Here is a 26,725-nt window from a genome sequence, read left to right as displayed (position 1 = left end):
GGTTCAGCCTGTGGCTTACTGGCCGCGGAGGGAAAGTGCGCCCCAGGGCTGGGGTAGGGACTAACAGGGAAGCGTCTGCACCCCCTTCTGGTGTAACCGCAGGGATATCAAAACTGATGGCCTCTGACTGGGTGTGGGGTATAGAGGAGAGGAGTCTGGGCTTATGGGTAAATTTCATTAATCGTTTGGGGCCCAGACTCCTCTCCAGGCTAATGGAGGAAGAAGAAACAAGGGCTTTGCCCCCGTCCAGAGGCTCATGTTATAGCTGCCCTACCACTTACAGAAAACATTTTACTACTGTGCCACTTCCTATAGTCAGAACCACAAGGACTACCATATGCAGCCCTTTTTCCCTGAGTCTGAAATACTCCCACTGTTGCCCTACCTCAAGCACCATTTTAGAGTGGCAAACTAAGTTGAAAAACGTCTGTAAGTCTGTATAATGTTGTACCTGAAATTCTGGCACGGGATGTGTAACAAAAACCTTCTCCAGAAGTGCTAATGTTTCTTTAAAAGAATAGTAAGCATAAAAAGCAGTACTACTAACTGGCTGCACTCAACATAGGGAATGTTGGTACTCGGACTTGGTTTACACACACTTACCTTAGGAGACACAACCTTAATCAGCTCATTCAAGAAGCGAAATTTGCCAACCTCACCGTGGAATCTTCTACCACAGTTCTTCATGCAGGCCTCCAGAACCTATAGGAAAACAGAGGACACTCAAGACACAGTACAGCAACATTATAGTACACAGGACAATGCTCCTATAATCCAGTAGGCATGCAGTTGACAAGACGCAGAACCCAACAGCTCATATTCAGTCTACATTATCAGACTGCTTTTTTTTTTTTTAAATATCTTATTAAAGCATCACATCACATTACACTCATCCAAAATATCGTTACAGATTTGAACAATAAAACCAGAAGAACAATTCCATGTCTACATTTGCTCGTACCTTGTTTACATGTCACAATCACACATTGAGTAATCAGTTGATGTTAGTACATATTTTAAACAATGATCAACAGACCCCTTCTACCTGGGATACGAGGAGCCCGGAATTCAAAGGAGTCGTGGTATCTCAGGGAGCAGGATTATCAAGTACTATGGGGGGGGTCCCCAAGCAGCATTCTATTTTCATACCTTTCTGTATTTTTAAGAGTCTCTAATCCATATTTGAAAGTCTACCGTAAAAGTGGTTACATAGCTCTCCCAAGATTCAAAACATTTTGAAGTTAATGTCTCTTTGTGTAAAGTCGTTTCAATCAATCCATCTGGAATTCTTTAAACGGGTTGAATATGAAATACCGGCAGTCGAGAAGCCAGCTGTCAAAATACCGACAGCGGCATCCCAATGCGCAGTATCCCGACAGGGGTATGTAAGTATCCTAACCCTCCCCTCCTTTGTTTAAAGTCGTTTCTAACCAATCCATCTGGAATACTTTTAACTTTGCCCCTCCTCCTCTCATAGCACAACGGGGTCTGTGAGTTATTTAGCGACTCTTCTCTGCATAGATTGGTCTGCCTGTATAGTTTGTTTGGCAAATTGAAGGATCTATTAAGCAGTGTAGCTGTGTTTGTGGTTAGATTGCTGGAGTTCTTGGGGGTTGTGTCATCAATCAGTACTCTCCCTTAGTGTCTGAAGTATATTATTACTCTGTCTGAAATCTGTGTGAATTCCTATCTGGCATATTGCCCTGCCCATCATATCTGGGCAGGGCAATACTGCGGTAGCCCCTGCTTAAAAAGGCACGCCAGTACAAAAAGTGTTGGTATGCACAAAATGTTAAATTTTCTCGTTCACGATCGGATCGGGGGCAGTCTGCGACTCCTGTGCAGCGGAGGTTCTACCTACTCAGTCCCTATGAGTGTCTCTCCCTCTTTGGAAACGAAAGCTTGGGTGGCTACTCTTGCGGGTGCTATGTCTGAATTGTCACAGCAGTTAGCGGCCACTAGGCAGCCAGGTCCTTTGAGTCATCCTAGCTCAGAAGAAACAGCTCCTAATTCAGAGGTGATCGTTATTAGGTTCCATCCCATCCTACTCAGGATGCTGAGCCCTTTTGGACGCAAGGTCTCGCACGCTCAGTACAGGGCTTAGTTCAAGTCTTTTATAGATTCTAGATTGCTAGATTCTTCTGCCAAAGGATCACACAGATAAGCCAAGGAAGCGCCCCAAAAGAGGCACCTTCCTACTGAGCAATCATGGGATGAATCAAACTCTGAAGGCTCATCTCATGAGCAAGAGGATGAGCCCGTGTAGGACTTGAATTTGGAAATATCCCCACTACCAGAAGATGATTGAGGGGATGCTCAAGGCGTAGAAGCCCTATTCAGGGCTGTACGCCAGGTGTTAAAGATCCCTGACATGGATATGTCAGAGTCTCAGGAGACGTCCCTATTTAAATGGAATAAGAAACAGTTAAGGTGCCCACACACATAGCAATCTGAACATGATCCCATGATGTGTGCGATTTCCCCTGAACCCTCCCCCGGTAGCTCCCCGGCAGTCGTATACACGATTTGGAGTAAAAAATGTCCAATCTAATTTAAGATCTATCGTGCATCCAGTGCATGGTGTCCCAGATTGGCAAATCTGCCCTACAGCACGGCAGATCTGAAGATGTGATGTACGACGAGCGGGGACGCGCATTGGAATCGTGATCGTGAGTGGACACTCATTATTTGGGAATATTTTACACAATTTGTCGTCACGATTCGTCGAAATCAGCCAAATCGGATAAAATATCACTATGTGTGTGGGCAGCTTTAGTTTCTTTTCCTTCCTCTTCTCAGCTAGTGGAGCAATTATCTGCCACCTGGAAATATCCTGTTCTGAGGAAGCCGCTGATGCTACAAGTAGGAGGAGAAACACATTATATCATCCCCATTATCCACAGGCTGCGCAGTTGGAGTGACAAACAGATGACCAAACCCAGGAAAGAAGTACACACTGGTTACACTCTCCTCCAAATTGGCTGTACAATCCGGTATAAGAAGCAGCAGTAGGAGGTACAAGTGGCTAACGACTCTCTGGGAATCTGGACTGTGATATTGTGCAGCTACCATAAGGAACCTACCAGAGATTACATGGTAATCTGTATAATTGAGTGCAGAGTTACAAAGTAACAATATATTCAACTAAACAAGCAGGGAAAATGATACAGTTAGCCCATGGTTGAAAAGTGACTGTTTACAAATAAAAAAGGCATTTTTTAAAACATCTACTGGTGCCTAATAAGCATGCTTTTTTTAAAACACTATTTTTTCCTGCTTGCTAAACATACTAATTAACAAGTTGGGAAAAGGAATTAATGATCTGTAGGCCATCTCAAAGATTGTTGGAAAGGAATTGTCGATTTTTGTGAAGAAAAACCATTGAACTATTAATCCGAAGAAAGACTTTAAGTATATACATTTGGAAGTACCCAGTATAAAGATTATATATGAACTGAATTCAATTATTAATGTTGTGAATATATAATATGAATTATTGTCTTTATGTATGAAGTATTTTTATTTATTTACAATTTTTTATAAATTTTATATTTTTATTCTTACTAATTAAATAGCGCTTTCTTTTATGAAGTTTTTCATGAAATTGGTTGTAATTAATTGAAAAGGGAGCAATACCCTTTAGAAAGCTGCAATTTGATTGGTATTGGTTGTCACCAGGTAGAAAAGCGCCCTAATATACATTCATTTGTTTCAATCCTGATAAGAAGTTCCAGATTTCCAGACGATTATTTTCTCTGTACCAGTTATCGGCTGAAGATAAATCTAAGCGGGAATCTCCTGATTTGGTGGAACCCTCAGTCTCTAGACCAGTGATTCCCAACCTCAGTCCACAAGGCACACTAACAGTCCTGGTTTTAGTGATATCCATGATTGTGCACAGAAGGTTTAATCAAAATAACTGAGGCACTAATTAAGTCACCTGTGCTCAGGTATGACTATCCCTAAAACCTGTACTGTTAGTGTGCCTTGAGGACTGTGGTTGGGAACCCCTGCTCTAGACTTTATAAGAAGACTACTAACCCAGTCCCGGGATCTACTTCTCTCCAGGATGGTTCAGACAGAAAACAGGAGTCTTCTCTTAAATCGATTTATGTAGCTGCTGGTATTTCTGTACAACCCATATTCAGCTTGGGTAACAAGGCCGTAGAAAAGTGGGCAAAGCAGCTACTAGATGGCTATCATTTGAACACTCCCTGGACTGACCTCATTCCTTTAGCTGAGCATATTAAAGAATCGCCAGCTTATCTGGGGGAGGCGGATATGAACACAGGTCAGGTCTGTTCAAAGATTTCCGTTTCTGCTATTGCAGCTTGCCATGCTTTGTGGCTGAGGTCCTGGCTGGCGGATGCAGAGTCTAAAGATGCATACACACGTAAAGATTTTCTGTCCAACCATCCAACTAGTTGATTGGTTGGAATGAAAATCTGGTAACGTATGGGAGTAAATGATGATCAGCAATTTGCTCCTAAATGCCAGAAACCAGATGAAAATGGTCGTTCTGACAAGTTTGTTAAATGTTTGATCTAAAAAATTTGTTCAAACAACAGTTTTTGTCCATTTTCCGGTGTTTGGGAGCAAATTGCTGATTGTCATTTGCTTTCATATCTTACCAGATTTTCATTCCAACCAATCAACTAGTTGGCTGGTTGGACAGAAAATCTTTGCGTGTGTACCCAGCTTTAGCGTTCCCTGGAGGCTCTCCCTTTATCAGGGAAGGCTTAGTTTGGACTCTCAGCGCTGTTGTGTTAGTTGCCTGTGTTGTGTGTTTGTTCTGGTTATGAAGACCTCTTTGTTCACTTGGTTGGGATTTCTCAGTCTGTTTTTGTGGTTCTCCTTTCTTTCTCTTTTCCTCTCCGCCTCTACTTGGGCTTAGTTAACAATAACTGAAGTTATGTTGTGTATAGAAGGGGAGGAGTCCAAATCACTAAATATTTAAAGTTCCAGGCCCCATTCACCACTATCTATACCCCAGTGTAATTCCAGTGTCCCCTATGGAATCGGAGAAATGAGTTTACCAAAATCCTGTTATCCCATTCTCTAGGAAAGACCTACTCTACCCACCCCTATATGGTGGGTAGAATAGGTCATATAGTCCTATAGTCTTCCCTAGCTATGCAGGCCTGTGTATAAACAAAAATTCAAATACAATTTATAAAAATCCTATATATTTTTTTTTAGCCTTCATCCGCTATATTATCTGCTTTTATTTATTTATTCCGCTTTTATCATACTGTCCTGCTGATTTAAATTATATAGGTGCCAGTCGTTTTCCCATTCTCCTATTGCCTTCTTCTCTGTTTTTACTTTCTGTAACCCCTCCATCCTTCTCCAATCTGTTTGCATTGTTAAATAAATTCAATAAAAAGTTGATTGAGAAAAAACAAACAATTGAAATTTAAATTGTTTAGGAGCTAAATTGTAAGTGATATTAGGTAGCGAAGGTAAGGTAAGTCCATTCTGCTGCCTTGCAAAGTTCTGTCACTGAGCCCTATTTGCACAAAAGGATGCCACCACTCGAGTAAAGTGAGCTATTAGTATCATTGTAACCTTATGCCCACATTTCTTGTACGCCTGCATGATTTACTTCCCTGATCCATCTAGACATGGCTTATTTTTCAGGGGTATAACCTTTCTGGGATCCTGCTGAAGAGGTGTAACTGGGCTGTTTCGAGCTCTTCTCAAGCAGGAAAAATTAAAAGAGGGCATGTTAATGCAACTACGGGCTATGAAGACCTAGATATAGGTGGAAACATGCTTGTTTCCTGGCATATCTTTTGCACACAGTATAGAACAGGTGCAATTGCGCATTGATGATGTTGACTAGTAGCAAACCACAAGATGCATACAATTCTGAATATGGGTGAATATATGCACATTTTCCATGCATGCAGTTCAGGAGCAACATGCGCCATGTTTCTATCCAAATCTGCATAAGGCCCTCTTTGTCCTAGACAAAAGCATTGTCACTGCTCTCATTAAATTCAGTGACTGAAGATCCTCCTCCAAGGGACCACAAAGGACCAGGCAGAGATGCAAATTATCTTCAACACCTCAAATTCTCAATTCTTCTGAAGCAAGTTTAGCATGTAAGAAAAAATGTAATGCTGATATTCAGGGTCGCCATCAGGGGGGTACAGCCAGTACTAATGTACCGGGCCTGGCTCAGTGGGGGGCCCGCAAAGTGCAGATTTCCCACTTGTGAAGTGAATTGCTGCTTCGTCACAGACAACCTGTGAGTACAAAGCAGTTTGTTGTCAGGAACAACAGTGCTCTGCGGGCCCCCTGCCAGTGTCAGTCACTGTATGACTACCAGTAGCTGCAGGACCCCTTCTCATAGAAGTGCAGAGCAGAGGCTTCAGCACTGCTCTACTTACAGTGTCTCTCTGTCCGACCTGGACTCCATCTCCCCTCTGCAGGTGATGTGTGAAGCCCCTGTCCCAGCCCCTCCTTCTCCCATGCATGCAGAACGTGTGGTGCCCTCTCCCTGCTCCTTTCCAGAAGCCCCATTACCTCCATGAGTCTTCGCCCTCTCCTTCTTTGCCCGGCCTGTTCTCTTACCCTGCAGGCTGCAGCCTGAGTGTGAGGGAACCCAGAGCCTCCTGCAATGCTGCAAACATAGGTAAGTATCTGAGGGGGGCTCTGTACTTATTCATGTTATGTGGATGAGGTGGGGTATACACTTCTATTACCTGTGGGGTGAGGTGGCATGAGGGATGTAATTTATCATGACCAGTGTAAACATATTATCTGAGGGGTGATGTGGGTTGGGTCGGGTATAGTAATGTTTCAAAAAGCAAGAGGTGAAATGTATCTGGGGGATGTATACTTATACTAACTGGTAGGGAAGGTAGATTGGGGTGTTTAATAATGTATCTTCGGGGATGTATAATAATATTATTGGGGTTGAGGTGTGTCGAGGGGTGCAGTATTGTATCTGGGGGGGTGTAGCAATAATATTTTGTGGGGTGGAATAAAATAATAGTGCAGATTGTATATACTATGTTTATTTGGGATGTATTAAAGTTATATAGTAATGGTGTGATGAAAAATAAATCTGAAACATTGCACAGTATAATCGAATAAGATCGTTTCAAAAGTCAGCGGAGTGCTGCCCATCTACAATATATGTGTGTGTATAGAATATCTAGCAGGGCGGCACTCACTCCGTCTTAAATGATTGACAAACATTCAGAGACTTGTGTATATATATTATATATACATATACAGTCAGGTGCATAAATATTGGGACATTGACAGAATTTTCATATTTTGGCCTCTATTCACCACCACAATGGCTTTGAAATGAAACAAACAAGATGTGCTTTAACTGCAGACTTTCAGATTTAATTTGAGGGTAATTACATCCAAATCAGGTGAACGGTGTAGGAATTACAATGGTTTCTATATGTGCCTCCCACTTTTTAAGGGGCCAAAAGTAATGGAACAAACTAAACAATCTTAAATCAAACTTTCACTTTTTAATACTTTGTCGCAAATCCTGTCAAAATTCTGTCAATGTCCCAATATTTATGCACCTGACTGTGTGTGTGTGTGTGTGTGTGTGTGTGTGTGTATATATATATATATATATATATATATACATACACGCATACACGGTTGGGCACAGGATCATTGACGTCAGCGGCATTCCGACTGGGCATCCGTAAGTATCCCAACCCTTATCCTAAACCTGAACCCCCCCCCTCCGCAGCCTAAACCTAACCCTCCCCCGTCCTAGTGACTAACCTTAACCCTTTGTGATTCTGACTTCTGACTGGTGTCAGGATTCCTGTGCAGGCATTGTGAGCACCGACAGACAAAATATAAACTACATTATATATATATATTATATAGTGTGTGTGTGTGGGGGGGGGGGGGAGAAGAGTAATGTTGTGGATCTGAAGACTGAAAGAACAGAGTGTCTAGAAGAATAGGAGGTCAGATGGTAAGGTGGGGATCTCTGGTCCAATTGACATTGAATGACCCGAGAGGAAACTGAGAGATGACATCCTTCAAGCCTTGTGCCAAGATAAAAATATTGGTACTTTGGCATTGTGTTCTGTTGTCAGAACGTCCACTTGAGGACATTAAGTAATTTGCCCCTGTAGTCTCCTTACCCGCGACATTGAATGTTGAACATGACTGTAGCTTTCTTTCTGCCCAAAGTATCAGATTTGCCACCTCCAACATCCTAGCTATGCATCTTGTGCCTCCATGGTGATTGGGGATTTCTTAAGGCCATCACTGTTTTGTTGTCTGCGAATACTGAGATGTTTCCCCAGCAACCAGGAACTAATTACCTGCTTTCTAAACAGCTCTCATTTCCAGGATATTTATGTGGAGTTTCTTTTCTTTTTGTGACCAAGTTTCAAGTGGTATCTTTCTGAGTAAATGAACTCAGTATTACTCACTCTACATCTGAGAGTAACATGTTCTGTGTCCTTAATCGTGGGTATTGCCATCATCTGCCTAACTTTTTGTCAGGCAGATGTTGTGATCCAATGGAGTCTGTTTGCATTCCCAAAGAGCTAGCAGATGCCATCTTGCCCAGGGAACTACCCCCAAGGCAGAGGAAAACATTTCCACCAGCTGAAGCACTCTCCTTGACTGATGTGTGTGTAATTGATGTGCCAAGAGCAGTATTTTAAGATGCCACTCTAATGACACAGCTACTTTGTTCTATATGGCATTTATTTGAATCCCCAGAAAAGTTATTTCAGCGAGAGAACAATTAGACTCTTTGTCCCAATCACTGTTAAGTCTTATTTCTGCAATAAGGTTATCATCTATATTGTTGTAGCATTACAGTCTCTCTCTGCTATAACCAGGATGTCATTTAAGTATGTCCATATCTTGCGCAGAAAAACTGACATATTGTAAAACATAAAAATCAGATCCAATCCTTATTGCTATATGGATGTGTAAATATTCAGCCACCAAGAAGTAGACTATAAAATGTCCATAATGTTTCAGAAGGGGTGAAGTCAAATCACACATCAACATTCACACTAAAGACTGAGAACCACACAATTCTTCATCAAGAGAACTAACCATTAGCAGAGACGACAACCTGCAACACACCGACACTATAGACTTGAATCAGGTAGGGAAATGTACTCACTGTGAGTGCCTGTAGAGCTTCCCATTCTTGTGGGGATTGGATTTTATGAGCCAATAGTCTGACAGCTATCTGTGGACTGAGAAGAAAACATACTGGTCAAATGTACTGCAATAGCTTTCATGGAGCAGGTAAGAGTAGTTGTGCTGTCCTTGATATATGCAGCTATATATATATATATATATATATATACACACACACACACAAACAAAATATTCCTCTGATTGGAGGATGAATAATGACGCTTCATGTTGCTTTATTTGTACACACAGAGATGATTAATACTAATATCTAAGATTTTTACAAAGGGGTTACCCAGTCCCATTAAAGTATAACGACAATGTCATAATTTAAACACCTTCATCCTCAGTAAGAAAAAAAACAATTGTAACAATTTACGATACTTAATCTATATATATTTAACTGATTAGTAAACATAATTAGCAACAATTGCAGTGTGAACCTAAATTAACAAAGTACACATAGTCTTATTTTCGTTCTGCATAATGGAGCTATGAGTCCTTAAGGGATCAACAGATCTAACAATCCTAGGTGTGGCCACTGTTTTCAGCATCAGGACACTACCAACTCTAAAACAATCATATGTCCTGTTACAGGGAAAACCATTCAGATTCTGCAAATTATTAACTGTCAAACTGCTGGTGTAGCGTTCATGTTAGTTGGCTCATGTTATACAATCGATGTGGGTTTAAATCACAATAACACTCTGGTGTCTATGTATTAAGGCAAATAAAGAGGAAAGAGTTGCGTGCATGATCCTATACTCGCCATACCCCTCAAGCTCTTTATTGATTTGGTCACAGAAACTGATAATGTACTCCCAGTCCTCTTGACGGTTACAAGGGTTTGTGGCTTTGTCTGAAAATAAATGAAAATAATTGTGAAAATATATCTATTAACAGGCTAATAAAAAAAACAACAATTTAAACAAAAGAAATAACTGTCACTTGGGTTTTACAAGCATGTATACATGACAGGTCAGATGACAATATGGTGCCATTTGCATTGTTGTCTGTCATATACAAGTCGCCCTTGAAATGGGTAATAGATGAATGTCACTCTGGTGTATCTCAATAATATGCCTACGTGAAATCGGGAATAGCATTTGAGTGCTGGCAGCAAATGAATTGGTATCTATAAACTTAAAACCTGTATAAGAAAGGCTTAGCTATGATGTTTATCATTCAAAATGTTCATGCAGTAGTGTGGAGAAGGCATTTTCTCTATTATAGAAGTCTTTGTACAATCAGTGAAGAATAACTCTGAAAGCAGTAACAAGATCAGCAAGCAGGAATGTTATGTGAAACTGCTAGTCATAAAGAGAGTTTGAAATGGTTAGTGTCATAAGAGTAGACACTAAGCGGTATATTTACTAAAGTACAGGTTTTTAGAAGTGGAGATGGTGCCCATAGCAACCAATCAGATTCTATCTATTATCTTCTAGAAGGTGCTAGATAAATGATAAGTCAAATCTGACTGGTTGCGATGGACAATATCTCCACTTCTAAAAACCTGCACTTTAGTAAATATACCCCTAAATGAGGTATAAAGCTTGGGGATAGATAAAATTGTGAAACATAAAGTACTAAACAATCAGCTCCTGTCATTTTTCAAACACAGAAGTGGATTGATAGCTTTGATAAATACCCCCAAAAATCTCCCCAATTAGGAGCGATGGTGGTGCATTCCTGTTGTAACGTAGCATACAGCTGCACTTAATGGCGCCATAAAGGACTCGCTCATAATTGAATCGAGCCCTAAAAGGTAATTTAGAAACTGCAACATACAAGGACGTGTAGTTTATTTCTAATTGTCCAAAATCACCCAATTCCTGCCTCACACTAAACAAAGAGCTGGTTCAGAATTTTGGAAATGCTCTGTGCAACCTTTTAAGATTTCAGGTCTAGTGGGAAATGTGCAAGGTGCAAATAGTAAAAATATTGCACTAATTCAAGGTATAACCTACTAACATTTTAGAATGCACCCTTCATTCATTTCAACTGTTTATTCTCTCTGAGATACTGATCTTCAATAATTTCTTCCATTATTGTGCCTGAAACAACATCAGGACTGTCTTTATTAAATGCCATTTTTGTGTTTGATGTAAGCTTTCACAGGCAGGGTTTGCTCTACTTTAGGGGTATATTTACTAAAGCTTCTAGAACAGACAAGTGTTGATGTTGCCCATAGCAACCAATCAGATTCTGTGTATAATTTTCTAGAATGCAATAGATAAATGATAGCTAGAATCTGATTGGTTGCAATGGGCAAGATCACCATTTGTGTGTTTTAGAAACTTTAGTAAATCTACCCATAAACCTTGTATGTCTCTTATCGTGTTCCCGCTAGGCCCGATTTCAAAAGGGCAGTGCCCTGCTAAAGCAGCCTGCCGGGTTCTGTCCCCACCCACGGGCCGTAGTGTCCCGCAGGTGGGGGAAATTGCAGTATATCGATTACCACCGGTGAAAAGATGTGGGGCGCAGGCACCTGGTATCTGTTCACAGAAAAGGGAGAGCTTGGGGGCAGCCCGGCATGTCCGGAAGTGCCGGGCACGCCCATAAGAGCGATGAAAAGACACGCACCCTTTTCTCGTGACCATAACCCCTTTTCGACCATGTGCCAAAAGCGTGCGCCATAGTGCCCTTTCTCTAGGTCCAGCGCCAGACCTAGAGTGAACACTATCTTATGTCTTTTTGTATTATTGCTATGCTGTTTGTTTACTCATACATACCAACTTTGTGCCTATATCTGTTATTGGTCGTACATAACTCATTCTCTGTTTGTACCTCAATGTTGCTATCCTGTGTAATTGTATTCATGTATTTGCTATTATGCTTAATTGCATTCATGGTTCAATTTATGCTTATAGCATTCATGCATGTAATTTCTATACTATGGGGGTAATCCAAGTAGCCGCGAGGGGTGCGAATTGGGTGCATTTTGCCAACGTGTTCAAACACACCCCTCATGGCCCTCTTTCAGGCTGAACTGGAAGAGGGCTGCAGACAGTTTTGAGCGAGCTCAGGCTGCCATCAAGTGCAGCCAGTGACGCGATGACTTACACCCGCGAGTGCAGCGCATATTGGATTGACCCTCTATGAATGTCCAGTACTACTGTTTCCTATAAATAAACAAATGATGATTATTCTGACATTAGTAGCATTTTCCCATTAAAAAAGTGCACCTGGATGAGGGTGCTCCCAGCAATAAATGTATCCTCTCTACCACAAATATTTAATTCAGAAGATTGCAAGCAACAAAAACAAAATCTTTGCAAAACTATACATGTATCTAGCACGCACTTAGCAGGAACTTCATGAACCCGCAAAACTCTGTTTGTCAGAAGATGCAAAACTTTGCAACCACACATATGATGTCATCTAGGCCAAATGAATGCTCTTCACTGTAACACGGTCATTGCATTATGATGCATGCGCTCAGTTTAGAACTGGCACTGAAAGGGAGGCAGTTTGAGACTGACATGACACATAAGTCTTTATGGCAATTGGAGATAAAAATTGAGAGGCAATACAATCAATGGATGTCAAAAATGGATGATTACAATGGACTAGATCAACTGACCACTGAAGGCTGAAGGAGTCAGATGGGTGCAAAACATTGGACTTTACACAACATATTTGGTTTATAAATATGAAACATTGATCATTCACATGAAATAATGTTGGAACACAATACTGCTTCTACTGTAGACTGCCCACATATGGGGGGGCGCAATTACTTCTGGAAAGTGCTGGAGTAGCATAATGTAAATAAGTACCTCACCCCTTGTCTCAGCGCCTGACAGCACTTCTATAGCTCACCCTACTCTATAACCCAGGGCTGCACTTACACCCCACTACAACATACTGTGGTTCTCCAGTTAGTGTGGGACTTGTAGTTTCACATAGCCTGCGGAAAATAAGTCTGCCAAGTATGGGAAACATGACACTCGTGTGACCCAGTCAGGGTGTGTCAGGGAACCGTGAAGTCGGAGTCAGGCCACAGAGGCTTCCCTTATAATGCGGGACCGGAATTGAGGAAACAGAGCTACAGTAGGTCATTAGCGGTGCAGCCAATGCTCTGCACCATCCCTGCATTACAGGGGACGCCTGCTGCCCGGACTATCACAGCGGGGAGGGTCGCCGCATACAGGGAGGGGAACGTCAGTGATGAAGGGTGACATTTGGTGACCCGCGGGTGTCGCTATCACTCACTTAGCCAGGACTCCAGGGTCTCCCCGTCACTCTCCGCCATGTTGCCCGCGGAGGCCCCGCCCCCCAGGCGGCGAAGCCTAGACAGCTTGCAGTCAGATTCTCGCGAGATTGCAGAGGTCCTTGTGGCGCATGCATTCTGCCTGGATGTCGTGAGAGCCGGCAGGCGGTCACCCCAAGATGGCGGCGCCCACAGGCAAGCTGTTCTCTCGGCAGATAAGGGCTGGGTTTCTAAGGTGTGTATTACACAGTCACAGCTATCAGGCGGGCAGCTGCAGCGGGTGAGAGCCCGGGATGAGAGTAGAGAGTGATAGGAAGCATAGGGAAGGGGGGACGTGAGCTGAAAGAATGGCCAGGGAGGTGACACTGAGGGAAGGACAGGAGGAAACACACTCAGGGTGATCTGGTGCCCAAGTTAACTTTAATGCATTTTCCACTAAAAAGTTGAATTTATTAATTATACCACCTTTACCCCAGGCACACGCTACCCTAATTGATTTAAAGTTTTTCCAGATTGTTTACTGAATAAAGTTCTAAAGTGAGCAAACAATTGTACATAAATTCTTCCATTATGTTCTGTGATTGTTGCAATTACTTTAAAGTGCCACTATTGTTCTCAATGTAGAATTGTTCTCTTTCATATCATCTCCTGAGTTCATGTCTCCTCCTACTGGGGGAGATGTACTAAGTCTTAGTGAGAGATAAAGTGCGTGGAGATAAAGTACCAGACAATCAGCTCCTGTCTGTTTACAGCTGTGTTTGAAAAATTACAGTTAGAAGCTGATTGGTTGGTACTTTATCTCCTTTCTTTCTCTCAAAGGCTTAGTACATCCACCCCCGCCCAGGGGTGCAGTACTTAACTTTCTTATCCAACATTGAGTTAAAGGTATGGGGGGAGCATTATTCACTGCCTGCCATGTAGGAGCAAACTCACTATTAGTCATAGACATTAATGACCCAAACATACAATATTTATCATCTACATGCCAGTCCACAACACAAAAGAACAATTGAGGTTATTGTTACATCTGTCCCATGTATCACAAATATTGACAACTGTTACCAAATGCAGCCAAAATACCAATATCTCAAATATGTCGTGATATAGGTGCATACACAAGGGACGATCTGTTCAGCGAACAGTATCACTGAACGATCTCCCTTGATTTTCCCGGTGTGTTGGATGAACAATATCGTTCATCCACACACAAAAGATATCGGCAACAATGAACAACCAACGATTGCAAATCCCTATGGAAAATGAACTATATCGTCCAGGTTGGCCTGCAAGCATGGCCGACCAATGTCCATGCGGGAACGCGCATCGTTGGTTGCATAAAAAGAACGATTTAACGATGAATGTTATCGTTCATTGAAATCGTAGCGTGTGTACACAGCTTTACAGAGATTTGGGTATGAATGAACAGGAGTGATTGGAATAATGATCAAGGATTTCTGTGGCATTCTGGTATTGTGAGCAGTAAATAAGTAGATTGCTTGCTGCAAAATCATCTTTGTGTATGAGCACCAAAGGTATCAAAATTAACCTGAGTGTATGAGTCAAATATGTTCAACATGTGTTGATTTCTGTGCGATACTGGACAGTATACAGATGGAGTAGCTTTTATTGCACAGTGTGGCAAATAATATACAGTGTTCGTCCCAGGATCAATTTCACGGTCACTCCACCCAACTTTTTTGTGTGTGCTTTGGATGGCAGAAATATTGTAGAGAGGGCAGATGGAGAGTGCAGATCTGCACTGTTCTTAGGGCCTGATTCAGAGCCGCTCGCTATTTGTGAGCGCATGCTCTGAATCAGGGCGGGGAGTATTTTATTTTATTTTTCTCTCCTTTCCGCTCGCTAAGCTGTGGGTGCCCACCCACAGCTAGTGCGAGCGGGCAGGAGGTGGTCGCGATTATCATTAGCATTGCGAGGAGACCCTAAGGTAGGGTCTCAGCACTCGCAATGCCGAGTGGACTTTCAGCTCTAGTAGAGCCGAAAGTCCACTACTGACATCACGAGTGATGTCAGTAGGGACACCCACAAACAGCAGGTGTTCCTTCTGGGAATGCCTCCGTTTGTTCAGCCACCCCCCACCCGCCTACAAAACGGGGCAAGCTATCAATCAACATCAACAGCCGCCCCATTTTGCTGCGAGCCCCGGAGCAAGTGAAGGTCTCACTCGACATGGGGCTCGCGCACGCCGCACATGCACACTGGGCCACCATCGACCCGCTTGCGAGCGGGTCTGAATCAGGCCCTTAGTGTGCATTACTGGACACCATTATCTGTGTCCCGGTAGCAGGTGGGCAATATCAACAGTCTTTAAAAAATATTTAATTTAATATTGTTAATCCTGAGTTCAAATCAATATAAAGTTTTCAACTTTTTTCATTATTGCAAAGTATTACACTGCCTCCACCCAGCTACTTCTTCATGCCGCCTGGCTGGCAAAATTGTCTGGGGAAAACACTAAATATACTGACAATTCCCACCATGATGTGCGGAGTCTGGGCCTGATTCAGACCCGCTTGCGAGCGCTGAGCGCTCGCAAGCGGGTCGATGTTGGGCCAGTGTGCATGCGCACGACGGACCCGGCTCCGTCGTGCGCATGCGCGAGACCCGGATAGTGACGGGCAAGCCGTCGCTATGGGTCTCGCTACAAAGGGGGCGTGCTGTCGATGGTGAGTGACAGCACGCCCCCTTTGGTGGGCGTGCCGGGGGAGTGGCTGGCCAGACGGAGGTGTTCCCATGGGAACGCCTACTGTCTGGGGCCGGCCCCACTGACATCACAAGTGATGTCAGTGGGAGTGCTTTTGGCTCTGATAGAGCCAAAAGCACTCCAGGGCTTGCGACAGACGAGACCCTACCAAAAGGGTCTCGTCGCAAGCCCGATGGTCGCGATGGTCTTGACCATCGCTACCATCTTTTTGGCCGCTCGCTATAGCTGTGGGTGGTCACCCACAGCTATGCGAGCAGCCAGGAGGCCGCTGTAAAAAAACAGAGGGAGGGCACTGATTCAGAGCGAGCGCTCTGAAAGAGCGTCCGGCTCTGGATCAGGCCCTCAGTGCTTAAACCTTCAGCGCAATAATTGATATTGCTACATTAGACTATGACAGGGCAAAGAAGTACTTACTTGAAAAGGACATATGTGGATATATGAAATCAATTACAAATACAGGAAAGAACAGACATGCACTAAGAATTGTCACATAAACAATACGGGGTGATAATCTTTGATCTCACCAAGATGTTTTTTCAGATATTCCAAAAAAAGAAAACAAATAAAATTGTATCAGAACTCAATGGTTATTTCCAAAAAACACACCACAAGTGTCAAAAAAAAAATGGTGAGATCTAAGATTATCGCTCCCCAATTGTGGCAATGGGACAGTTCATAAGCTTGGGTATACGCTAGACGATGTGCAAATGACGCAATGGTTATTCCGGTTTCCCTTTATCCCCAGAAAAACGATATATTGCGTACATGCAATGAATTCTCCAAACTACGGCACAATATATTGTATAGTTGGATTGCATACAATTAATCGTTGATCCTGTAAACACTATACAGCCATTTTTGGGTTGAGCATATACACACCACAATTTGCTCAAAATTGTTAAAGATATCTTATCTGCCGTGCAGTACAGCAGATGAGAAGATGCGAGGAATGATGCACAGGAGCGCGCAAAAGTGTGTACACACTATGCAATGTGGACAATATGTCGTTCTAATTCAGCTCAAAACAGCAAATCATCCTATATCGTCTAGTGTGTACCCAACATTAACGCATTTATGGTCTTTCTTGTATATGTTCATAAGAGTTGCTGACTCATTGTTATTGACCATTCGTGGCTCATATACTGTATTTATATGAAATCGATTGAGTGTATTATATATATATATTAGGGGTGTGCACCGGCCACTTTTCGTGTTTTGGATCTTTCTTCGTGTTTTGGATCTGGATTGGTTTTGCCAAAACCACCCTTCCGTGTTTTGGGTCCTGGGTATTGTGTTTTGGATCTGTATTTTTTTGAAAAAAAGCATAAAAACAGCTTAAATCACAGAATTTGTGGGTTTTTCTGCTCCTATGCAATTAACCTCAATAACCTTCATTTCCAGTCTATTCTGAACACCTCACAATATTGTTTTTATGGCCAAAAGATTGCACCGAGGTAGCTGGATGACTATGCTAAGCGACACGAGTGGGTGGCACAAACACGTGGCCCATCTAGGAGAGACACTGAAGTGGCAGACAGGATGGCAGTTTGAAAAAGTAGGCCCCAAACAGTACATACTGCAAAGAAAAAAAAGAGGTGCAAGATGGAATTGTCCTTGGGCTCTCCCACCCACCCTTATGTTGTATAAATAGGACATGCACACTTTAACAAACCAATCATTCAGCGCCAGGGTCTGCCACATGACTGTGGCTGAAATGATTGGTTCGTTTGGGCCCCCACAAAACAAGCTGGCAATTAATGTGTCCCTGCACAAACTGGCTCTACGGAGGCAAGATGTCGTCCTCATCCTCCTCATCCACCGATTCCTTGGATAAAACAGGAAAAAGGGATTTAGGTGTCCCTGGACTGCTTACGGTCTTAGCCAAAGTTTCTGAACTTGACAGTAACTTTTTATGAACGCGCTGCAGGTGCCGTATAAGGGAGGATGTTCCTAGGTGGTTAACGTCCCTACCCCTACTTATTTCACCTTTACATATGGTACATATGGCAAGACAGTTGTTTTCCGGATTTGGATAGAAATATTGCCAGACCAAAGAGGTGGAATGTTTGGTCTTCTGCCCAGGCATGACCGTGATGGGCTTTTTCATCCCACGGACAACAACTGTCTCCCCCGGAGCCTGATTTAAACAAACCACATTACCATCAGAATCCTCCTCGCCAACTTCCTCCTCAGTGCCAGCTACACCAGTATCCTCATCCTGTTGTACTTCAACAGTGACATCTTCAATTTGCATATCAGCAAGTGGACTGTGGGTGCTCCTTTCAGCACTTGCAGGGGGCGTGCAAATGGTGGAAAGAGCCACCTCTTCCCGTCCAGTGCTGGGAAGGTCAGGCATCGCAACCGCCACCACACTTGGACTCTCCTTGGGGATTTGTGATATCTTCTTAGAGCGCACAGTTCTTCGCTGTGCTTTTGCCAGCTTAACTCGTATGATTTTTTAAGCGGGAGGAGGGCTTCCATCGTCATGTGAAGCTGAAGCACTAGTCATGAACATAGGGAAAGACCTTAGCCGTTCCTTGCCACTCCGTGTCGTAAATGGCATATTGGCAAGTTTACGTTTCTCTTCAGATGATTTAAATGTTTTTTTCAAGGTCATTTTCCTGAACTTTGTCATTTGGGATTGTATGTGCCCTCTACTATGACATTGGGCATCGGCCTTGGCAGACGACGTTGATGGCATGTTATCGTCTATGTCATGACTAGTGGCAGCAGCTTCAGCACTAGGAGGAAGTGGTTCTTGATCTTTCCCTATTTTATTTTTATCGGAGAAAGTTTGGTCCTCCATTTATGTTATATTGATATATACGTGCGGCTAAGGTGCACACAAACACAGAAAATAATTTTTTATTTTTGTTGGAGACTAGTGCACTTTGTGGGTTACACCACCCTTTAAGAAATGAGCCAGCCGGCCCTTTACTTATGGGACACAGGCGCACGCTTGGCGCTGCTCCTTTGTTGATGCACGTGCAGCTACAGCCCACACAATTCACAAACACAGAAAATATTTTTTTATTTTGTTTGGAGTGCCCTTTGGGGGTCGCAGCACCCTTTAACGGACAAGCCAGCCGGCCTTTTACTTATGGGACACAGGCGCACGCTTGGCGCTGCTCCTTTGTTGATGCACGTGCAGCCACAGTGCACACAATTCACAAACACAGAAAAAATATAATTTTTTTGCATTTGGGGGGAGCACCCCTGACGGACAGAGCACCCCCTGGACAACACTACAGCACCCCTTTAGGACTGGGACACTGCACAGGACTTTGGAGTGGACACAGCCCCTATGGACAACTGACTGCACAACACAGTCCAGCCAGCCCCTATGGACTTTGGAGTAGTGGACACAGCCTCTATGGACAACAGCAGCACAGCGCAGTACAACACAACACTACACTACACAGCCCAGCCAGCCCTAACTCCCACCCTCCCTCTTCACTGTCCACAGCCGAGTGAGAAAATGGCGCCGACGCGGGTACCTTATATAGGATCCAAAACCCGCGAGACCCGGAGGGCGGGATGATGACGTTTTGCCTCGATTTCAGATCCGAGTCAGGCGGGAAAAGTCGAGCCTGACTCGGATCGGGGGGGGGGGGTTCGGATTTCAAAAATCCGCACCCGCTCACTATATATATATATATATATATATATATATATACACACATATACACACACACACAATTTTAAACCATTCATACAGCATGGAGGCATAGAAAAGACCAGCATGAATTGTACTGCACATACCACTTGGCCTTCTAATATGTTGGACTTGTGACATCTGCTTCCGTCTGTGTGCACCACTCTTTTGTATATCTTATATATGTGTGTAATACATGTTCAGGTCTGTAGCTGACATTATGCTTTTATGCAGTTTGATCCCAGTGCGATGGAGCAGGTATGACAAATCATACCTGGACCCAGTCACAGATAAAGAGAGGTACAGACGACCTTTAGAGGATTTGAGTAAAGAAGAACAGGAAGAATGGGAACTTAAACTCATCAGACCAATCAAGGCATGTCCACCCAACATAACCAGCTCTGTCTTCACTGACCAACTTGTCAGGTATTTACCAAAAGCTGAATTGTGCCTGATCTATTATATATTGCTCTGGGGACATGTATGTAATTCCAGTCTGGTAGCTTCCAATGTGTACATTTGTTTTTGTTCCCTCTAAAGAAAAACATACTTGTAGGCTATTATTTTTTATTTATTTTTTGCCAAATGGACTCCAGTATTCTCTGATTGTGAGAAGCTAAAAAGTTTTTGAAACATATTTTTGTATCACTCATTTAGGCTTGCTTCATTTGAAGAGAGAAAATAAGTTATGCTAAAGCTTATTATCAATACTAGTAATCAGCTGTTTAGTGACCAGCACTCTTTCATGTTTCCATTTTATGTGTTGTTGTTTCCACATTATTTTTCTGTAATTGTTCATTAAGCAATGGTGTAGATTATTTATTTACAGACAGCCTTTTTTCTCAGACAAGGCTACATGAAACCTCTGCATGTAGAACTCAGTGATGGTTTAACCACTATTCATATAGCATCTTATCCATTGAGTATTATAGAAAACCATTAATGACGCAACATAATTTGTCTCATCAGCGAGAACAAAACCTTTGCTCACATCCCCCCCTCCCCCCCATTGTGTGATGCGCTGACCACAGTAGTGAGAGGCAGCTCTATGCATAAGGCAGCATACAACTCCCCCTCTCACTGAGGAGCTAGTCTCCACATCCAGGTACTATTCAATATACTCTACTAAAGAGTGCATCTAACCAATGCAAAAAAAAATTAAATACGAGGGTTGTTCAAAAGTTATGCCTAAATGCTCACAACTCAAATTTTATTATAGGTACAGATTTGAAAATTTGCTGTAAAATACTTTGAAGTCTTAGTAACAGAATGACTCTACTCAAAAAATTCACCATCTGCCCTCAAGCATTTTCTCCACCTCTCAACCCAAGCTGTGAATGCACTTTGGAAAAATTCCAGTGGTTGGTGTTTGACCCTGGAACATATGGCGTTTTTTTGTTTTTTTTTGAGAAATATTTTTATTGAAACATTTTTCATATTGCATTTAAAATAGTAACATTACCATAATTGACACAAAAAATAAAATAACCTAATCACAAAAAAAAACTCTGTGAACTACAATAACATTAGAATTAGTAAACAAATATCACAAGATATATCACAAAAAAGGAATATATTGTATATAGATACAGAAACATATATATAATAATTGAATACAAAAATGCAAAAGAATAGGTTATATAGAATAGTGAAAAGTGGGAAAAAGAGAAGGGAAGAGGGAGGGGGGGGGGGTACCAGTCAATTAGAGAGCAAAATCGCTGAGACAAATTATGTCCAAATAAGACAAAACTAAATCGTTGTCAGGGGTGATTCAGCTGAAAAATGAGCGGTCCACGGGGACCATGTTTTAATAAAATGATCTGGAGTGTCATGTAGGACAGCTGTTACTCGGTCCATTTTATAGGTATGCCATATGGCGTTAATAGTAGCTAAAACAGAAGGGGGAGTGGATGACTTCCAAAGGGAGGCAATCGTACATTTAGCTGCATTCAATATATGTTTGATTAATTTCAGTTCGGCTCGTGTGGTATTCGGAATAGGCCGAGAAAGGAGGGTGTATAAAGGAGTATTTGGGACTTGAATATCAACTACATCCTTAATCAATTTATGTATATCCACCCAATACCTCTGAATACAAGAACAGGACCACCAGACATGCAGCATGGATCCCACCTGGCCACAAAGCCTCCAGCACAGATTAGAGGAAGAGGGGTAAATAGCATGAAGTCGAGTGGGGACCAGGTACCACCTATAGTAAACTTTTGTAGGAGTTTTCCTGTATGCGGACTGAAATAGAGCTCTTTGCAATCTCATTCCTTATATCTGACCATTCCTCAGGGGTTAATATCTCACCCGCCTCTCTCTCCCAGGCCTTCTCATGGGCTTCTTTTACGGGTTGATTATGGTGGATTAATGATTGATAAATTGTGGAAATAAGACCCTTAGTTGAGTGAGGGTGTAAACAGAGTGATTCAAGAGCAGTTTTATCAGCTATTATAGAGGTTTGCATCTGGGAGTGATAAAAATGGCGTAATTGAAGGTACTGGAAAAAAACGTTATTGGGTAGGGAGAATTGAGATTGCAATTCAACAAATTACGGGAAAGTCTGTAAGGGAGCTAAATCAAATAAAAATAAGATATCAGATTTAGTCCATTGGCGAAAGGATTTATGTTGTGTACCTGGGACAAATTCAGGATTGTTCCATAGAGGGACCATTAAGGGATGAGATGAGCAAATATTATAGAGACGGGAGCATTGGTTCCAAATCGAAATCGTAAAGCGAACAGTGGAAAGTATGTTTAGCTTAGGTGATCGTAAAAGGGCAGGGCACCAAAGGAAAGAATAGGGAGAATAAACAGATAATGCTCCGGCTTCAATAGATGTCCAAACTCTCTGGCTAGGCGGAGCATGCCAGAGAACACACGGGACTAAGTGGTTTGCCCGATAATATTTGATTAGATCAGGAATACCCAGCCCTCCATCACTACGAGGTTTTTGCAACAAGCGCATCCTTACTCTTTGTCGTCTCCCAGCCCATATATAATGTGAGATCTCTACTTGAATATTTTTCAGGATTGTGATTGGGATATGTATCGGGAGAGTCTGCCACATATATAGCAGTCGAGGTAGAATGTTCATTTTAATTGATGCCATACGTCCTATCCAAGAGATTAAAGATTTATTCCATGTATGAAGGTCGGACTTAATGGAGGCAAATAGTCTAGGAAAATTGGCTGCGTATAAGGAGGAATACGTCTTAGTTAAATAAACCCCTAAATATTTTATCTTATCCGTTTGCCAGCAGACGAATGCGAGGTCAGCAGGGGGGTTTGTAAGTCTAAAATCTCCGTCTTATCTGTATTAATTTTAAAATTAGAGAATGTGCTGTATTTGTCTATCTCGAAAAAAAGATTTGGGAGGGATGAATGGGGGTCAGTTAGAGTTAGAATCACATCGTCAGCGTATAAAGCGATCTTGTGATCAGTATTACCAATTCGAATACCAGAGATATTCGAACTCAATCTAATCTTTGAAGCTAGGGGTTCCATCACCAACGCAAATATGAGAGGGGATAGGGGGCAACCCTGACGAGTGCCGTTATAGATAGAAAAAGGGTCGGAAGTTAGACCATTAACTAAAACGGAAGCTGATGGATTATGGTATAATGAGAGTAATCCATTATAGAACGCACCCGAGAACCCCATGTTAAGCAAAGTTTGCTGAATAAAGGGCCAAGCCACACGGTCGAAGGCCTTCTCAGCATCGAGAGCCACCACCAGGGTCGGGTCTGATCTGCCCTGAGCAATTTGTATTAGATCGATCAGACGTCTCGTATTGTCTGAGGCCTGCCTATTGGAGATAAAGCCCACCTGGTCCGAGTGAACCAGATGGGGTAAAATTGGGGCTAACCGATTAGCTAGGATCTTAGCCAACAACTTTAAGTCTACATTCAGAAGTGAGATTGGTCTATAATTTTTCAATTCCAGGGGGTCTCGATCAGGCTTAGGAATGACAACTATATTGGCCCTGGTGGTAGCCGCATCTAGCGATTTACCCTCCAACAAAGAATTGAAGAGTAGCTTAAGCATAGGAAGTCGGGATATAGTAAATTTTCTATAATAGAGAGCGGAAAATCCGTCAGGACCAGGGGCAGCTGACCTACGTAGATGCTTTATGGCTGCTATAATCTCCTCTTCAGTGATAGGGGCATTAAGTAAGGTAATATGTGATTCAGAGAGTTTAGGTAATTGACAAGATTCCAAATATTGGTGTATTTCATTAATAGTGTGGGGGGTATTTATGTCTACAGGTGGGAGGTTATATAGAGATGAATAGTATTCCCGAAATAGATTAGCCATAGCCTTGGGATCATGAATTAGTGAGCCATTCGAATCTCTTAAGGAGATAATCCTGTTACGAGTACGCTTGGCTCTTAGTTGGCGGGCCAATGATGTGTCTGCCTTGTTAGATTTCTCATAAAATCTCTGGCGTGTCCACAATAGGGCATTCGCCGCTTTTTTAGAAAGAATCTGAGATAGCTGACCCTTTACAGATAAAATTTTTAGATACGTGCGTTTTTTGGGAAAACGTTGATGGAGTTGCGTGAGGGAGGATAATATAGATTCCAGTTCATTTATACGCGCGAGTTCCGCCTTTCTCTGAGCAGAAGATAGGCTGATGAATAAACCCCGCAGTGTGGACTTATGAGCTTCCCAAAGTATTGAGGGGGAGATATCCGGAGTGAAATTAGTGGCGTAAAAATCTTTTAAAGCAGATGTAATTTGTGCTATATGAGCCTGTTTCATTAACAAAGACTCATTTAAACGCCAACAACGGGTCGAGGGTGTCGGGCTTGTAACCAAAAGCTCCATCTCGATAGCTAGATGATCTGACCAAGGGATAGGTAAGGTCTGTGCCCCCAAGAGCCTTTGGGTGGATGCCCGGTCAACTAAAAAGTAATCGATTTGTGTATGAATATTATGTGGCGGGGAATAATGTGTATAATCTCTAGCTGAGGGATAAAGAGTTCTCCATGCGTCATAAAGATCGTTAAGTGACATGTGTGAATGAAGTCGTTTGGTGAGTTTAGATTGAGTGGAATAGATTGAGATGGGACGAGATCTGTCTAGAATGTGATTTGAAATGGTGTTAAGATCCCCCCAATAATAATGAGGCCCTGTGGGAGTTGGGATATATGATTGAAGAGGATAGTAAATAGGGATTCCTGCTGCATGGCCGGGGCATATACCGATGCTAAAACAATCGGTGAGTTACTATACGTCCCTGATATGATGATATACCGGCCCTGGTCATCAGATATCACTTTGTCTATAATGATAGGGAAGTCCCTATGTAGCATAATTGCCGTGCCTCTACGCTTAGCTGACATATTCGAATAGTAAACCTGTGAGTATATTTTGCTTGCTAGAGATGGATGAGTGGCTTTAAGATGCGTCTCCTGCAAGAAAACAACATCTGGTCTACGACGATGGAAACATTGGATGGCCATGGCCCTTTTAGTGGGGGAATTTAACCCGTTGACATTTAACGTAAGAACCTTTAACTTCATGGTGGATATGTATCTAGATAATTGCGTAGTTTATGAATTGGACATATTGACTGGTTAGAGATCCAGGGAAAAAAAGAGGACAAATTAGGGGAGAAAGGAAAGCGATCAGGAACTACCAAGGTAGTAGAAAAGAAAAGACCTTGACCAACACAAAGGACAGGCCTAAATTTGAAAGAGAAGGCATTACAAATACCTTCCCTTTGGCGGGGGGCATGACAGAGAAAGAAAATAAAAAGTAGAAGAACTAAAGATATATAGTACATGTATACTAGGACAGTATAGAAGCTGTGACCACTTGTCCAGAGATTGTGATAGAGGTAACAGACAAAAGGAAAATATTGTAGACATCGTGAGCGAAAAATATCAAAAATAACATAATAATAAATGTAGGATCACTGTAAGTACGAAAAAAGGGTACTCATTAACGTTCCAACCCAGGAAAGGATGGTTCTACTTGGTAACCCAAACCATCCTAAAAATATAGCTAACATAACAGATGAACTATGACATCTTATTAACAACAATAAACATACAGACATTATATTTAAAAAAAAATGAGTAACCCGGGGTGTTACCAAATTAACAAACAGTGACTTCACCTAAGAAGAAAGCATTTAGGAAGCACAAAAATAGGACATTGACACGATGCCAATTTGAAATAAACAACATCAGTTAGGCCTGAGACCATTCGGGGGATGGTACTGAAGGGCTTTGCTGTGGTGAGGCAATTTGTTTACGGATGGATTCAGGAAGATCATCAATAAGACCGAAAGTTTTTAGAAGCTCGTAGCCTTGTGTAGGGGTTTTAACAATATATGTGCCTCCATTCCTTGTGATTTGGAGTTGAAAGGGAAAACCCCATTTATATCTAATAGAATGATTTCGCAATGTTTTGGTTATATTGACAAGGTCCCGGCATTTCTTCAGAGTAGACGGAGCTAGGTCTTGGAATACTTGAAGTTGATACTCCGAATAGGAGATTGTAGATAAGCCACGGACAGAATGCATGATCCGGTCTTTTGTTTTATAATAATGAAATCTTAAGATAACATCCCTCGGAGGTTGGTTCAGAGGGGGTTTCGGCCGCAATGCCCTATGCGCTCTATCCAAGTGGAGCATATCTTTTGATATATCTGGTAGCAAGTGAAAAAAAAGTCCTTCCAAGAACCCAGGAAGAGTATCTGCCGTTATGTCTTCGGGAATGTTGCGGATTCGGATATTGTTCCGTCGGTTCCGGTTCTCTAAATCCTCCAGGTGATCTTTATACGTATCAAATTCCGAGTGCAGATCAGCAAGTTCTTGCTCCACTACGCTTTGGTATTGACAGACTTCGTCCATCTTCTGTTCCAGAGCATCTGTGCGGGAACCAAGATCTGCTAATTCAGTTTTAAATTCTGTGAGCACCGACCTCATTTCTAACTGGATAGTTTTAGTAACAATAGCTA

The 26,725-nt window shown here is 42.3% G+C and overlaps 2 protein-coding genes across 2 annotated transcripts in view; one reads left to right on the top strand and one right to left on the bottom strand.

Annotated features, from left to right (window-relative positions):
* Positions 1-13,498, bottom strand: part of GGA3 (golgi associated, gamma adaptin ear containing, ARF binding protein 3) — a 109,446-nt gene extending 95,948 nt beyond the window's left edge. Inside the window, exons 1-4 of the mRNA XM_088482576.1 lie at positions 13,375-13,498; positions 9,934-10,018; positions 9,143-9,218; positions 604-702 (exon numbers count right to left, since the gene is read on the bottom strand). Of these exons, the coding sequence (XP_088338702.1) occupies positions 604-702; positions 9,143-9,218; positions 9,934-10,018; positions 13,375-13,414 (300 nt within the window). The 5' untranslated portion in view covers positions 13,415-13,498. The remainder of the gene's footprint in view (positions 1-603; positions 703-9,142; positions 9,219-9,933; positions 10,019-13,374) is intronic.
* MRPS7 (mitochondrial ribosomal protein S7) overlaps positions 13,468-26,725 on the top strand; it is a 37,811-nt gene continuing 24,553 nt past the window's right edge. The window contains exons 1-2 of the mRNA XM_088482579.1: positions 13,468-13,607; positions 19,984-20,175. Coding sequence (XP_088338705.1) covers positions 13,552-13,607; positions 19,984-20,175 — 248 coding nt within the window. The 5' untranslated portion in view covers positions 13,468-13,551. The remainder of the gene's footprint in view (positions 13,608-19,983; positions 20,176-26,725) is intronic.

Source organism: Taudactylus pleione, unplaced genomic scaffold (genome assembly GCF_031769625.1).
Source record: "Taudactylus pleione unplaced genomic scaffold, aTauple2 ptg000290l, whole genome shotgun sequence".
Taxonomy (NCBI): domain Eukaryota; kingdom Metazoa; phylum Chordata; class Amphibia; order Anura; family Myobatrachidae; genus Taudactylus; species Taudactylus pleione.
This window is presented reverse-complemented; position numbering and strand designations above follow the sequence as displayed.